Source organism: Saccopteryx leptura, chromosome 5, assembly GCF_036850995.1.
Source record: "Saccopteryx leptura isolate mSacLep1 chromosome 5, mSacLep1_pri_phased_curated, whole genome shotgun sequence".
Taxonomy (NCBI): domain Eukaryota; kingdom Metazoa; phylum Chordata; class Mammalia; order Chiroptera; family Emballonuridae; genus Saccopteryx; species Saccopteryx leptura.
Genome location: NC_089507.1, coordinates 30605873 through 30623461, shown reverse-complemented (window position 1 = coordinate 30623461; position 17589 = coordinate 30605873). Strand labels below are relative to the sequence as shown.

Sequence of the window (17589 nt, the reverse complement as noted above, 5' to 3'; positions counted from 1 at the left end):
GTCAACCGGCCAGGGCCTGAGGCATGTCTTTTATTCATTTGATTATCTTGTCTTTGTCCAAAAAGTCGTCAGAAAGTTCATTGGCAACATCAAGCATGAATGTTTTGGCATACTCCCCATCTGTGAATGGCTTTCCGTTTCTCACAATTGCCAAAGCACCAGCAAAGCTAGCCGAACTCCAGTTACCTTGTTGGGTCCAAACACGGAGTTGCTGCTGACTTGCTTGCACTCTGCACAGTAGCTCTTGACATGCTTTCTTCCTGCTGTCCCCCGCTGGATATTTCGATGCAAATATAGTATGGCATGTGTCGAAGTGCCGCTTTATATTTGACCGTTTCATCGATGCAATTTTATCATTGCATATTAGACACACTGCAGAACCTGCTCTCTCCACAAAGGCGAATTTCTCTGTCCATTCCTGCTGAAAAGTACGATACTCCTCATCTTTTTTTCTTTTAGCCATCTTCTTCATCAAAAGCGTTTCTGCAATTAGCCGGCTGACTACTTGATTAAAAGAAGAGAAGTTTACTTCCTGACCTCACAACAACCCGTGTACATTACGCATTATCCAATAAAATTTGGTGTTGTCCTGGAGGACAGCTGTGATTGGCTCCAGCCACCCACAACCATGACCATGAGCAGTAGAAAATGAATGGATTGTAATACATGAGAATGTTTTATATTTTTAACATTGTTATTTTTTTAATTAAAGATTTGTCTGCGAGCCAGATGAAGCCATCAAAAGAGCCACATCTGGCTCGCAAGCCATAGGTTCCCGACCCCTGCTGTGGAAAGTGCAGAAAGAAAGGGAAAAGAATTCAACAGCTGCCTGACCAGGTGGCAGCCCAGTGGATAGAGCATCAGATTGGGATACAGAGGATCTAGGTTCAAAACTCCATGGTTGCCAGCTTGAGCATGGGCTCATCTGGTTTGAGCAAGGCTCACCAGCTTGAAGCCAAGGTCGCTGGCTCGAGCAAGAGGTCATTTAGTCTGCTGTAGCCCCCCTGGTCAAGGCACATATGAGAAAGCAATCAATGAACAACTAAGGTGCCGCAACAAAGAATTCATGCTTCTCAACTCTTTCCCTTCCTGTCTGTCTGTCCCTATGTGTCCCTCCCTCTCTCTGAATCTGTCTCTGTCACTCTCTCTCTCTCACACACACACACACACACACACACACACACACACACACACACACAAAAGAATTCAATAGCTATTTCAGAGTGGGATAGTGAATATACTATGGAAGGTTTTAAGACTGTCAGTGAATGTCCACTGATTTTGTATACTAACAAAGTAAAATAAGAACGATCAAAATAGCAGTGTAATTTTCTCTTCTAGGGGGCTGAACTTCAGGAATTTGGCAGAAAACTAGCAATTAAAATATTTAACCAGGGTTATGAGTAGAAGAAGAGATAAAGAAAATTAAAAGTAGGTATGAGAGAGCTAAATCTTTTCACAAATCTGAGAAAATAAAGTCTTTTCCTTCACCTATATTTATATACTTATGGTTTAATATAGTCCTAAATTTAAAGAGAACTTATGTTTCAATTTTTAAAATTTCAATAAGTCAGACAGAAGCAAATAGACTGTAATTCACTAAATTACAATGTGCTCAAGAAAATCTTGAATTAGGATCACAGACATGATATGATTATATCTCACAATGGACTAGCACTAGAATTTCACTGTGCAACACATGCGTAACATTGTCAGAAAGATACCTTACCTTCGTGTTTCCAAGGAAGTCTCTATATTCTCTTAAGATTTTTTGGTTTCTAAATAGCCCTATGAGAAAAGAATTACAAAACACATTTAGCTCATACATACTCTTATCAATCACATTTTAGATTAGCAAAATTATTTTAAGACTATGTTATAAAGGCTTCATTAGCTACCAGCAAAAATATCAGGTTATTATAAGAAATTTAGATTTGCAACCTGATTAAAAAATGGGCAAAGGACTGGAATAGACCTTATTCCAAAGATAATATGCGAATGGCAACAAGCACACAAAAAGATGCTCATATCACTAATAATCAGAAAAATGCAAATCAAAACAAATTAAGTTTTCACTTCACACCCATCAGAATGGCTGCTATCCTTAAAAAAATAAATGGAAAAAAAAGGAAGAAAGAAAAACAGAAAATAAGTGTTAGTGAGGATGTGGAAAAGTTGGAAACCTTATATATGTTAGTGGGATTGTAAAATGGTACAAGTGCAATGGAAACCAACATGGAAGTTCCTCAAAAAATTAAAACGATCATGTAATCTTTAGCAATCTCACTTGTGGCTATAAATAAAAATTTTAAAAAGCAGAGTCTTAAAGAGATATTTACACATCTAAGTTCATAGCAGCACTATTCACAATAGCCAGGAAGTAAAAGCAAGCAAAATGTACATGGATAAATGAATGGACAAAATATGATATATACATACAATGGAATATTACTCATACTGAAAAAGGAAATCTCATCACATGGGTAAACCTTAAAAATTTTATGCTATGTAAAATAACTCAATCAAAAATACAAATGCTGTAAGATTCCATTTATATGAGGTATCTACAATAGTGAAATTCATAGAAACAGAAAGTAGAATAGTAGCTACCAGCGGCTAGGGGGAGAGGAACAGGGCGGTTCTTATTTAACAAGCATTGTTTGTTTTGTGAGATGAAAAAGTACTGGAAAAGAAAACTTTCTGGAGATCTATTTCATAACAATGTGAATACACATAGCAGTTCTGAACTGTAGAGTTAAAAACTGTTAAAACAATAAATTTTATAATGCGTTTTTTTTATAATAAAAAAAAGGTACAGAGAAATCTGTATTTGCAATGAGATAAAGGAAGTTTGGTAAGATGCTCTTCTCAAAATCACCTAAAATTAATGTTATTTAAACCCAATATAAGAACCAATTCTTCATTTCTTGTTTGTTTTTTGAGAGAGAGACAGACAAGAAATTAGATGAGGAGCATCTACTTATAGTTGAGGCAGGTTAGTTCTCATTGATTGCTTCTCATATGTGCCTTGATGAGGTGGGTTGGGCGGGGGACGCCTTAAGCCGAGCCAGTGATCTCTTGCTCAAGCCAGTGACCTTGGAATCATGTTGATGATCCCGTGCTCAAGCCAGAGACCTTGGAATCATGTTGATGATCCCGTGCTCAAGCCAGCGACCTTGGGTTTTTGAACCTGGGACCTCAGCCTCCTAGATCGAACTCTATCCATGGTGCCACCACAGGTCAGGTCCAATTCCTCATTTTTAAATCAAAGTTTAAAAATATAGGATAAAATACCTATATCACCATGTTTTCCCAAATTTTGTTACTTTAAATATTTCCTTTAATATATGGACAAAGCTGTTCATGGTATTACTGTTTTAATAGCAAAGGACCAGAAACAATTTATGGAGGAATAAGTGAATAAACTGTTATACTTACTCCCCAAAATGGAGTATTATAAAAGGAACAAAGAAAAGCCTCTATTTATTCCTATAGAATGCTCCCTGGGACATATTCTCAAGGAAAAAAAAAAGCAAAAACATGAAGTATGTTTAGTATGTCTTATTTATGAAAGGGGGGGGGTGGCAGGCTATTATATTGTATTATATATTATATGTAATATATGTATGTATGCGATTTTATTTTATTTTTAAATGGAAAAAAACCCCAAACTGACTTTTCAATAGTTACCTATGTGAGAGGAAGGGAATAGGGATGGAGAGGACAGGGATGGAGGCTAAATTTCTCTTAAGTGTTTTGTCTTGTAAGATGTGACTTTGGAATCATGTAAATGTTTCTTATCTGTTTGATGGCTTATTCACACTAAGAGAAATTTCAACAACAGTTATCTCTAGAAAGAAAAATTACAATATTTGTGAAAATAAAAGGAGACCTTTATTCTTTATATTTTTGTATCCTTTTTAAAATCACAAGTATGCATCACTTTTGTCATAAATAAGCACAGATGCATGTATATTATCTGAAAATTATTCATATTATATAAATCCTAATTCTATAAAAGTGGCTTTGACACTAAACCATTGGGTTTTTTAATTCCCTGAGAATCTTATGTGCATCTAAATCTCAAGCACCAAGCAGTTTTGAGTTCACAGATATTTGACAAATACCTGTTGAATTAGTTCATTAGAGTAGAAATGTGGTAGCTGAATTAACATTTTTCTATAAGAAAGCACTATCTATTCTATCACTTTTAGAACAAGTATAATCTTTAATTCAGACCATCATTTTAATATTCATATCTTATGGAAACCAAAAACTAACTTCACTTCCTCTGGTCATCTTTAAAAAGCTATAAAAGAAAAAAAAAAGATATTGTTTCATATTGTAATTGAATCCCAAAATGGATACTGATTATTTGCTACAACCAACAGAGCCAAAGCCAAAGGTATGCAACCACCAGGGGATTACAGGCACTATTCTTACCTGTGAGTTACAGGCACACCTTATTTTATAAAGCTTTCTTTACTGTACTTCACATATGTTGTGTTTTTTAAGAAATTGAAAGCAAAACCGCCCCCACCAGCAAAAAAGATTATGACTTGCTTTACTGCAGTGGTCTGGAACTGAGCCTGCAATATCTCCGAAGTGCAACTGTACTTTCCAACTAACTTAGCTTTAAATATGAATATACTCACTTTCTCTGTATTCTATTTCTGCTTCCCTTCGCAGTTTTTTCTCTCTGGCAAGAGCTTCAGGGCTTCCCCAAACTTCCAAAGATCTGTGCATGAACACATGAGCAGCTACAATGAACAATTTTAATAACTTTATTGTAAGCATAATTAAATCTAGATGAACCATATAATGATATGAGAATCTTACAACAAAGCATAAAGTCCTTTGGAAAAATATAAAGCATGTAAGAAACTTCTCTAAATGAAACCTAAAACAAAACAGTAAATTCAACAGTAAATTTTCTTATAAATTAGGACATATTTTTAGTTAAGTAGTAAACACTAGTAACTTCCAGATAAATGTGCAAATATAAAAATATTCTACTTAAAAAAATAAAATATGTCATTTAAAAAACTCTGGGTCTGTCTAAAATGTGTTTCCATTAATCCCAAACTTGGCATGTACTATTATGCTAAAAGAACTCTGTTCTTACTTTGCCTCCACATCTGATCTCAGGTACACAGTAAAGGACTCAGTATCTTCATGGGGACTTCGTCGTCTGATTTTTCGAAGCTGTTCCAGATCACTGAAGAAAGAAACATGTTGAATTTATTTACACAATGTTCATATAGTTTATGTACTTAAAAGGATTATTAAAAGCAGATAAAAGCTACTACATTGATCCTGTTAAAAGCCTACAGAGTTGTACAGCATTAAAGATTAGTTTATAAAGACTACATTTTATACACAAAAACTGATCTAGAGAGTGAGAAAAAATTATTCTTGATGCTTGATACAGATACCATAGCTTGACTGTTGGTGGTGCAATGTATACAGATAGCATCGACCTGGGATGCTGAAGTCCCAGGTTCAAAACCCCAAGGTTGCTGGCTTGAGCACGGGCTTGCCACTGTTGAGCACAGGTAGCTGAATTGGCTTGAGTCCCCAGGTCAATGCACGTATGAGAAGCAATTAATAAACAACTAAAATGCTGTAACTATGAGTTGATGCATCTCATCTCTCCTTCTCTCTTTCTTCCTGTCTACCTGTCTCTCTCTCTCTAAAAAATAATAACCATAAAGATACCATAACATATAAGAGATTAAGTTCCTTCATAAGTGCTTACATTTTATCTGCTATGGACACACCAATGCAATATCTGACATATGGGGGAAAAGGTGAAAACTGGAAAGAACATGGATTCGAGTATCATCCCTCTATTTAAGAATTTAAATTTAAAATTTACAGCCCTATTTGTTTACATCCAGAATAATACTGTGTTAATACAGTTCAAAGGTATCAAGTCACAAAGATTATATGTAAATTCCATGCTATTTAATAATTTTTCCCTTCTCTTAAATTCTGAAAAGTTCACATATTCATCAAGTCACAACTAAACAGTCATTCTATATTTCATTATTAAGAAAATTCTGTAACAACAATGAAAGACTATAAATTAAAATGTGGTAACTATGGAATATTAACTTGTAGAAATTAAATCTGGAGTTTAAAAAAACAACAACCAACCATCACACATAGGTAAAATACTTTGGATCAACTATCAAAAGATTATTCTAGTTTCTTCTCTGTCACTGACTCACTAAATAAGCTAGGTCATCACTAACATCTTTATTATGTTTCCTGGCCTATAATGTGGGGACAGTAATATCTAACCTAATTAATACACAAAATTTTTCTGAGAAAATAAATAAAATCTCTATGTGAAACAGAATAGTTTTACATCAATGTTATAATTGATTATTCTTTTGCTAGTTATATGCTAAAAAATGATGTAGAATTCTTCATGTCTTGACACTATACCATGGAGGATGACCATGAGGGAGAAGGAAAAACAAAAGAGTAGATCACATCTGATACCGCTAAAAAACCAAGGAATCTTCTACACAAAGATGGCTTTTCTAGGTAAACACATAAAGGAAGAAAAAAATTTAAGTATGTGACAAATATAATTTCTTTTCTTTTTGTCTTTTGCAAGCGAGAGAGAGGGGGACAGACAGGATAGGAGAGAGATGAGAAGCATCAATTCTTTGTTGCAGCACTTTAGTTGTTTATTGATTGCTTTCTCATATGTGCCTTGACGGGGGGGGCTACAGCCGAGCGAGTGACCCCTTGCTCAAGCCAGCGACCTTGGGCTCAAACCAGTGTCCATGGTGTCATGTCTATGATCCCAAGCTCAAGCCAGTGACCCTGCACTCAAGCTGGATGAGCCAGCACTCAAGCCAGAGAACTCACAGTTTCCAACCTGGGTCTTCAGCATCCCAGGTCAGTGCTCCATCAACTGCCCCAATGCCTGGTCAGGCAACAAATATCATTTCAATAAATCTATTATTATAAGAACATTAGTAACAAACGATACCAGAAGAAGTTAAAATAATATATACTCAACAACAAAAAATATACTCAACAGAAAGCACATGTGAAATATACACATAAATGTACTATTTATTTAGTTAAATAAGTACTATTCAATTCTGCTAGCCAAAACTTTAAAAAGTAAAAAAAAAAAAAGATGCAAATAATCTTATTTATATCTGATATCTATGAAGATAATAAAACTCCTAAGATCTGTGGATACAGAGGTTATGAAAAAACTTGCCTTTTTGAAGCTCAGAAAGACTAAAATTACTCATGATGGAGCAGAATTCAACTTGGTAAACAAATAACTAACATTTTTTAACTGAATAAAAATATTTCTTTAATTCAGAAAGCAGCTATGGGAAAGTTTCCACATGGATGGTAGTAGATAACACATTCTAAGAAATAAAATGGGCCCTGGCCAGTTGGCTCAGTGGTAGAGCGTCGGCCTGGAGTGCAGAAGTCTGGGGTTCGATTCCCAGCCAGGGCACACAGGAGAAGCGCCCCATCTGCTTCTCCACCCCTCCCCCTCTCCCTCCTCTCTGTCTCTTTCTTCCCCTCCCGCAGCTGAGGCTCCATTAGAGCAAAGATGGCCCGGGCGCTGGGGATGGCTCCTTGGCCTCTGCCCCAGGCGCTAGAGTGGCTCTGGTCGCGACAGAGCGATGCCCACGGAGGGGCAGAGCCTCGCCCCTGGTGGGCGTGCCCGGTGGATCCCGGGAGGCGCATGCGGGAGTCTGTCTGTCTGACTGTCTCTCCCCGTTTCCAGCTTCGGAAAAAAAAGAAAGAAAGAAAATGATTATTCAGATTAGATAGATCAAACTACCTTTTTAAAAAAATAACTGTACCTGGATTTAAGGCAGAACTCATTTATTGCTCTAACTCCAGTGATGAAATTATTCTGAGTATACTTTGGTCCATATTCCCTCTTCTTAAGGACTGCTTTCACTAAAACCAAAAAATATATAGAAAAACAGAAAAATATACACAACAAAGGTGATAGTTAAAGATAAACACAGGCTGAGGCTTCGCTAATGAATTCCATAAAATACCAACCTTTTTCCTGATATACTGAATGACATCAGAAAAATAAATTCTCCAGGTGCAGAATAGAGTGAAATACATTTATAGCCATCTAGCTTTTTTCCCTGTAATCTGCAACTGATACCAAAATGCCAGCCCTTTGTCTAATGGACACCTTATATAGGTATCACTGGTAGGTTTAAGTTGTATTAACACAATTTAAATCATTTAGGCTCTAAATAAAAATGAAGTTACGTTTCAGTTAAATATTACAGGCTAGTTCAGTGTTTTTAAAACTGTGGAATAAAAACAGCATTTTATAAAAAAAATGAAAAAAAAATCAAAGGGTACTGCATGAAATTAAGAATAAGCCCTTTTTGTAAAAGCGGGTTTTTTTTTTTGCAGTTACACATAATAATCTCTGTCTAAACTAAGTATTTATGTGGGTTGCAGTCAAAAAGTTTAAAAGTCATTGGACTTTCACATAATGCAACAAAGCTGAAGTAAACAAAAGGAACATTTTTATCAGTTAAAATTATAGGAAGTTTATTATAGATTACAGGTAAAACACTATCATCTATTAAATTATTTACCTATATCAAATATCAAACTGTGCATTAAAAAAGCCAGACATCAATAACAAAATACTAATTTGGTATCAATTATAATCTGTGAATTAAAAATTACACTCGACATTGGCCTATGTTTGTAAGTCATAAAGTAAGACTTTTGGTCACATGATATAGATAAATAACTTGAGCAAGTATCTGATGGCAAGAGCAAAAAAACAGAATAAACTCGTGTGTTGTTACAAATTGTCACCTAATCACTTCACATTCTATTCTCATACCTGTTAATTCTTAAACTTTCTGTTCTATTTTCAAGCTGAGAGAGCAAATGAAGACTAAAATTATCTATCACTGCAGTAGGTAAAAAGACTCTTAAAATAACACATGAACTATTAAAATCAAATGCACAAATAGTACTTCAGAAGAATTTAACAAAAATAAAGTTCAATATAAAAATTAAAACTTATTTGAAAATAAACCAGTATATAAAGAACTTAAGGCTTCATTTTACATGAGCTCAAGTCTCTGAACTGCCTTACTCTAATAATCCTAAAACTCAAAATCCTGGTGAGCTCCTCTGGAGCAGGGAGGAGAGTTGCATCACCCTTTCAAAAGATTAGGTTTGTTTTCAAATTACTTTTTGAAAAATCTCTTCAAAGTAGCTAGAAATACCCATTGTCCTGTCCTGGCCCAGATTATTAATAATAATTATTGCTATCACAACATTAATTATTCTTAATTATGACTGCACCCTATGTATCATCTTCAAAATTATCCTACAAAAATTTTTATTTATTTATATTTTTTTGTATTTTTCTGAAGTAAGAAACAAGACAGACTTGAACTGGCAGAGAGACAGACTCCCGCAAGCGCCCGACCGGGATCCACCTGGCATGCCCACTAGGGGGTGATGCTCTGCCCATCTGGGCCATTGCTCTGTTGCAATCGGAGCCATTCTAGCACCTGAGGTGCAGGCCATGGAGCCATCCTCAGCACCCGGGCCAATTTTGCTCCAATGGAGCTTTGGCTGCAGGAGGGGAAGACAGAAACAGAAAGAAAGAAGAGGGGGAAGGGTGGAAAAGCAGATGGGTGCTTCTCCTGTGTAAACTGGCCGGGAATCAAAACCAGGACTTCTACACACTGGGCCAACGTTCTATCTCTGAGCCAACCGGCTAGGGCCCAAAAAAATGTCATTCTTAGCATCACTTTGTAGAGGAGAAAACTATGGCTCAGAGAAGTCAAGTAAACTGCACAAAGCTATACGGTTGGTACATGCTGGGGTCACAAATTAAAACCAGTTTTAAAAAAAATTTATTGGAGCGACATTGGTTAATAGGATCCTACTGAATCCAGTTTTCTCTGACTCCAAAGCCACAGCACTCCTAACCACAGTTCTGCCTCCATGAAACATGCTAATTTGGAAATGGGAGTCATAGCTCATTAGGAACCATAGCTATTATAAAAATGGGAGTCATAGCTCATTAGGAGCCATAGCTATTATAAAGAGCTGCATGCCCTGTCCAGATAGCTCAGTTGGTTAGAGTATCGTCCCAGAGCATGGAGGTTGCCAGTTTGATCCCTGGTCGGGGCACATGCAGAAACAGATTGATGTTCCTGTCTCTCTCTCTCTCCCTCCCTTCCTCTCAGTAAAATCAAGGTGCCTGACGGGGCGGTGGCACAATGGATAGAGCGTCAGACTGGAATGCGGAGGACCCAGGCTCGAGACCCCAAGGTCGCCAGCTTGAGCGCGGGCTCATCTGGTTTGAGCAAAGCTCACCAGCTTGAGCCCAAGGTTGCTGGCTTAAGCAAGGGGTTACTCAGTCTGCTGTAGCCCCCTGGTCAAGGCACATATGAGAAAGCAATCAATGAACAACTAAGGTGTCGCAGTGAAAAACTGATGATTGATGCTTCTCATCTCTCTCCGTTCCTGTCTGTCTGTCCCTGTCTATCCCTCTCTCTGACTCTCTCTCTCTGTCTCTGTAAAAAAAAAAAAAAAAGAGGGAAGGAGGGAGGGAAGGAAGGGAGGGAAGGAGAGGAAGGGGAAGGGGAAGAGGAAGGGGAAGGGGAAGGGGAAGGGGAAGGGGAAGGGGAAGGGGAAGGGAAGGAAGGAAGGAAGGAAGGAAGGAAGGAAGGAAGGAAGGAAGGAAGGAAGGAAGGAAGGAAGGAAAAAGAAAGGAAAGGAAAAAGGAAAAAGAAAAAAGAAAAAAGGAAAAAGAAAAAAGGAAAAAGGAAAGGAAAGGGCTGCAAACAAGAATTCCTGAAACCAGTATGGTTTGGTGAACCATGTCAACCCAATAAATTAAAAACAACAACAATATTATAAGGGCCCTGGCTGGTTGGCTCAGTGGATAAGAGCAACAGCCCAGTGTGCAAATGATCCAAGTTTGATCCCTGGTTAAGGCACACATGAGAAGCAACCATCTGCTTCTCTTCCCCTCCTTCTCTCTCTCTTCCCCTCTTGCAGCCAGTGTCTCAATTGGTTCGAGTGTTGCCCCAGGTGCTGAGGGTCAGTTGATTTGAGCATCAGCCCCAGATGAGGTCTGCTGGGTGGATCCCAGTCGATTGGGGAGCATGTGGGAGTCTGTCTCTCTATCTTCCCTCCTCTCACTTACACTATAATAATAATAATAATAATAATAATAATAATTGTTCTAATCACACAATTTAAAAAAAAGAATTCCTTAATCACACAATTACTCCTAGAAAAGAAAGACAACAATATCCAAGCTCTATCTGGATTTCAAAAATCTGTAGCTGAAAGGTATTGACCACCTGTCCTTTAATCACATTTTCTAAAATGAAAAAGTAATTGATGATTTTTATTTGCCATTACTCTTTTCCTTGGGCTTTTGAAAAATACATTTACCACATAATTTGGACCAAAATGCAAAGTAAACTTCAGTAGAAAATTAGCTTATGAATAGGAGAATAAATCCTTATGATAGATCACCTCTAACCCTAACCTTTATAATATAACCATAAAGGGCTCTATGTAAACTAATTTTATATATTTAATTCAAAACACCATTATAATAAAAAATAGAATAAAATGTACTTACCTCTTACTTGGAGAGGTTCTTGCTTCATAAGTGGAGCTTTGAGTTCTGCACCTATGTTTTCTGCTGTAAAGTTTATTTTAAAAATTTTATATTAAGCAGTGGCTTTCATACAAACCTATAAAGTTAATTATTAGCTAACATTCTGGCAATGTGTAAAAAGATAATATATCATAGACAAGTTGGATTTATCCTAGGAACGTTAAGAATAGTTATACATTAGAAAAGCTAGTGATTCCCCTCACGAACAGATTAAAGGAGAAAAACTATAGAATCATTTCAGGAACTAAAGAAAAAGCATTTAACAAATTCGACACACATACAAATTTCAAACTCTTTTTAGAAAATTAGAACAAAAAGGAATTTCCTTAAAGAGTAAAACAAACCTGAACACTATATTCAAAGGTGTAAACTTTTCTTTAAAATAAGGAATAAAACAAGGACATACTGTTGTTTCTTCTCCTTAAAACTGGTCTAGAGATACTCTTCAATGAAGAATAACTATTAAGTCGTTACTGAAACTACTGTACAACTCTCCCTCCCCCCAAAAAAAGAAATAAAAGGAAATTGGAATCTACCTCATATCAACAACCAATTCCAGGTACATTAATGACTTTAATGTTACAATACTTACGTGCCTAACAGACAACAATATATAGACTATTTTTATGGTAGAGTCATATTTATTAAGAAGATAAATAACACAAGGAAAAATAAACAAATTCTGCTAAATTAAAATTCAGAACATTTGTTCATCAAAACATCCCATTAAAAAAAAAAAGCCTCAAACTGGAAGAAGATAGTTCCAACAACTAGAATCAACAAAGGATAAGTACTGAGAATATTTACGAATTCTTTCAGATCAATAAAAGACAAACAACCCACTAGGGAAAAAAAAGGCAGAAGAACAAACCTGCACAGAAAAGGAAATACAAATAGCCAGTAAACATATGAAGAGATGAATACAGTATTAGTAATATCCAAGCGAAGCCACCAGATACCATTTTACAGCCTTCAGATTAGAAAAAAATGACTACACCTAATGTTGGCAAGGGTGTGGAGCAATGGGAACTCACACACTGCTGGTGAAAGCATGAACAGGCATGAGATGAAAAAAAATTACCTTGACAATCAAGTTGGTAGTATCTAATAGGCTGAACACTAGCATAATTTGTGACCTGGCAATTGTACTTCTAGGTCAATATACTTAGCTTGTAGAAACTTGCCAGAGGGCACAAGAAGAGGGGTATATGAACAAGCAGAGTAGCACTATGTTCTGTTGTTTCAACTTGTAAACAACCCAAATACTCATAAACAAGATAATAAACTAACCATGTCCTGTTCATGTAACATTTCACACAAGTGAAGAATAATAAACATAATAATGACTGTCTTTCTTTAAGCCCTTACTGTGTTGTGCCCAAGCACTATTTTAAGTACTTTACATATACCAACTCATTAAATTCACACAACAGCCCTAAAAAGTACATGCTATAATTATCTCCATGAAAATTAATGAACCAGACATATATACCATTAGTAAATCACAAAATAATACATACAATAAGCTATCACAATGAAAGTACAAACAAAAGCTAAACTTAACAATATACAAATGTTTAAATGTAGTTTTTTTACATCAAGAGACAAACACAAAATTCAGGATAGTCACACTGAATACATAGGGTAAAGGAGAATGTGATCAAGAATGGAAAATTCCTGCCCTAGCCAGATAGCCCTGTTGGTTAGAGCAGTGGTCCACAACTCCCGGGCCGCGGACCGGTACCGGTCTGTGGGCCATTTGGTACTGGTCCACAGAGAAAGAATAAATAAATTACATTATTTCTGTTTTATTTATATTTAAGTCTGAACGATGTTTTATTTTTAAAAAAATGACCAGATTCCCTCTGTTACATCCATCTAAGACTCACTCCTGAAGCTTGTCTTGGTCACGTGATACGTTGCCGCTAAATTTAAACCCATAAACTAGCAAAATGAGTGAAAAACAAAATTCCATCGAAAGGTTTTTTGCAAAGTGGAAAAGGGTCAGTGAGGAGACAGAAGAAGAACCTACAACCTCGAAGAAAAAGAAGGCTTCATTTAACAGACAATACCAGGAGTCCTACTTGAAGTATGGATTTATCACAACTGGTGATTCTCACGCACCAAGGCCGCTCCGCATAATAGGTGGCGACTGGCTAAGTAATGAGGCAATGAAGCCTTCAAAATTGCTTTGCCACTTGGAGACCAAGCACCCTACTTTAAAAGACAAGCCTTCTGAGTATTTCGAAAGAAAAAAGCATGAACAAGGACAGAAACAATTACTGGTGGCCACTACATCAATAAATGCGAGTGCACTGACAGCATCATACTTGGTGGCTAACTGTATTGCTAAGGCTAAGAAGCCATTCACCACTGGTGAAGAATTGATCCATCTAGCCACTAAAGACATTTGTCGTGAACTTCTTGGAGAGCCTGCGGTTAAAAAGATAGCACAGATGCCTCTTTCGGCTACCACTGTCACACAGCGCATTGAGGAAATAGCAGAGGACATTGAATCACAATTGTTGGAAAGGATTAATAAATCACCGTAGTACGCTCTCCAGGTTGACGAATCTACAGATATTGACAACAGGCAATGCTACTTGTTTACGTGCATTATCTTTATCAAGAGGATGTGCATGAGGATATGTTATGTGCACTATCATTGCCAACCAAAACCACAGCTGCAGAACTATTTAAATTGCTGGATGACTATATATCAGGAAAACTGAAATGGTCTTTTTGTGTCGGCATATGCACAGATGGAGCTGCTGCCATGACCGGAAGGATGTCTGGTTTAACTACTCAGATTAAGGAGGTTGCACCTGAATGCAAGTCTACGCATTGTGTCATTCACAGGGAAATGCTGGCTAGCCGAAATATACCACCGGAACTTAACAGCATATTGAATGATGTCATTAAAGTTATTAACCACATCAAAGCACACGCCCTTCACTCACACCTGTTCGAGCAGCTTTGTGAGGAAATGAATGCGGAGCACAGACACCTTCTCTTATACACAGAAATAAGATGGTTATTCTGAAGGAGGTCCCTGGCCAGAGTGTTGGAATTACAAGAGCCGCTGCAGAGATTTCTCTCAGAAAAAAAGTCACCGCTAGCAGCACATTTCAGTGACGAGGAATGGGTCACAAAACTTGCTTACTTGTGCGACATATTTAACCTCCTCAATGAACTCAATCAGTCACTTCAGGGGAAAATGACAACTGTCTTCAAGTTGGCAGATAAAGTAGCTGTATTTAAAGCCAAACTGGATTTGTGGGGACGACACGTGAACAGGGGTATATTTGACATGTTTCAAACATTCACGGGAATTTGGGAAGAGACTGAGCCCAAGCCTTCATTGTCCCAGCTGGTGCACGATCACCTGTATTTGCTTTTAAGAGTTTGAACGCTACTTCCCAACCACAAAAGACCCACGAATTGCCAAGGAATGGATCCGTGATCCATTTGTCAACAAACCAGGTGAATCCAGAGTGTCTATGCAAGAAGAGGATCAACTACTGGAGATTGCAAATGACGGCGGCCTTAAAAATATGTTTGAGACTACAACTCTGCCAGTGTACTGGATTAAAGTCATGGCAGAATACCCCGAGATCGCCACAAAAGCACTAAAAATCCTGTTGCCATTTCCGACATCCCATCTGTGTGAAGCGGGATTTTCTGCAGTGACAGCAACCAAAACAAAAAATAGACTGGACATAAGCAACACACTTCGGGTGTCACTGTCTCCCATTACCCCTAGATGGGACCGTCTCATTGCAGAGAAACAAGCTCAGGGCTCCCATTGATTTAGCGTTATGGTTGTTGAGAGATAGGCTATTATCTCTCATTCTATATAAACATTATAATAAATAACCCTTAACTTACAATATTCATAACAATGGTGAGTTGTATTTTTCATGCACTTTATATTTGTTTTTGTGTTGTATCTTATTTTTAAGGCATGTTTAAACGTTACCATAGCGACTGGAAAGTGTTTGGAGGCAGAGATAATGTTACTCAATGTTATGTTGTTGGTGCGATGTTAAGAGGACACTTCTAATAAAGTTGCATACGAATACACAGTGGATTCATGTTTATTTTTATTGTTGTAGGCTCATGATTGGTAGAGAGCCTGAACCTATCATATTACATATTGATGTCAGACTTGAAACGTTGTCAGAATAACAAATTTAAATACAGCCTGAATAATGAGTACATGCTCGTTCCTCCTCTAACTTAGTCCAATAAATATCGTAAGTTCGACAATTATATTTAAAAATACCACAGTTTTTACACCGGTCACATAATTTTATTTTGTGTATTTATCCATCCCACCCTAAAGGCCGGTCCGTGAGAATATTTTCTGACATTAAACTTGTCCATGGCCCAAAAAAGGTTGGGGACCACTGGGTTAGAGAATTGTCCCACAGCACAGATGTTGCTGGTGCAATCCCTAGTCAGGGCACATAGAGGAACAGGTTCCTGTCTCTCTCTCTCTCCCCCTTCCTCTCGCTGAAATCAAGAAGAAAAAAAAAAGTAAAATTCCCATTTATTATGTTTTCTTTTCTCTCTCTTTTTTTTATCTTGCAGAGAGAGAAAGAGAAAGACAGGAGAGAGATATGAAGCATCAACTCGTAGTTGCCTCATTTTAGTTGTTCGTTGATTATGTTCCATTTGTGCCTTGAGTGGGGGGTGAAGGAAGAGCTCAAGCTGAGCCAGTGTCCCCTTGCTCAAGCCAGCGACGTTGGGCTCAAGCCAGAGACCTTGGGATCATGTTGAGGAGCACACGCTTAAGCTGGTGACCCTGCACTCAAACCAGATGAGCCTGTGCCCAAGCGGGTGACCTTGGGCTTTCAAACCTGGGCCCTAGGCGTCCCAGGTTGACGCTCTATCCACTGCACCACCACCAGTCAGGCATTTTTTTTCCAGGCACTATGTTTTCTAACTTACATATACACTATATATATTCTTTTATAAGTATCAAATATTTTATAATCAAAATTTCACCCTTACAACATTTTTTCTTATTTTATCTATATCCTCATTCAATAACAAAATACTATTTCAGAGTTTAGTAACAGTAACTAACATTTACTAAGCATTTGCCATGGGCCACATACATACTATGTGCTTTGTGTGCATGATTTCATTTAATCCTCCCAACACTGCTCTGAGGTACTATTATCTTCATCTTACAGATGAGAAAACTGAGGCATGAAAAAATTTTATAACTTTCCCCAAAGTCACACAGCTCTAGTATACTGCTCACAAAGATGAGGGGATTTTTCAAAATGAATATGAAGCAATAAAATATCCCCTCATTTTTGTGAGCAGAATATTTTAAACAGAGTCACTGTAAGGATTGAAAACCCAAGTCATTTTGTCTTTGTCTTAACCACTTTCCTTTATTGCCTCTATGTTTATAAATAGTATTCATGAGTAGATGTTTGTATAACTTTCATGGGGGAAAAGGATAGATGTGAATACTGGATTAGCAACATGGAAATATCTGCTTTTTTTTTTTACAATAGCAGTTTTAGCAGGAAAAATAGGGATGGAAGCTAAAGGGTGATATGAGAATAGGAAATCATGAAGTAAAAGCCAATATTTGTTCTTGCAGCAGGAGCTGGAATGGAAAATGTAATCAAGGAAAGATTGATAGTATTTTTATATAGAAATGGGAATGATGGAGTCAAGGAAGGATCTGTTGGTATAGTAAATTAAGAGGATTATCACAAAAGCAAAGCCCTTGAGCAGATGAGAGGGTAGAGGATCCAGACAGAACACACATCTCTGAAAACGTAACGAAATAAAAACAAACTGTTTCCACATATTTAGACTATGAATATATTTAAATAATATGTAACACCATGAAATCTGACTACTTAACT

The 17589-nt window shown here is 37.1% G+C and overlaps 1 protein-coding gene across 1 annotated transcript in view; it reads right to left on the bottom strand.

The window, feature by feature from the left end:
- Window positions 1-17589, bottom strand: part of SLC30A9 (solute carrier family 30 member 9) — a 70779-nt gene that overhangs the window by 36794 nt on the left and 16396 nt on the right. The window contains exons 3-7 of the mRNA XM_066385072.1: window positions 11657-11719; window positions 7854-7953; window positions 5126-5218; window positions 4656-4738; window positions 1730-1788 (exon numbers count right to left, since the gene is read on the bottom strand). Of these exons, the coding sequence (XP_066241169.1) occupies window positions 1730-1788; window positions 4656-4738; window positions 5126-5218; window positions 7854-7953; window positions 11657-11719 (398 nt within the window). The remainder of the gene's footprint in view (window positions 1-1729; window positions 1789-4655; window positions 4739-5125; window positions 5219-7853; window positions 7954-11656; window positions 11720-17589) is intronic.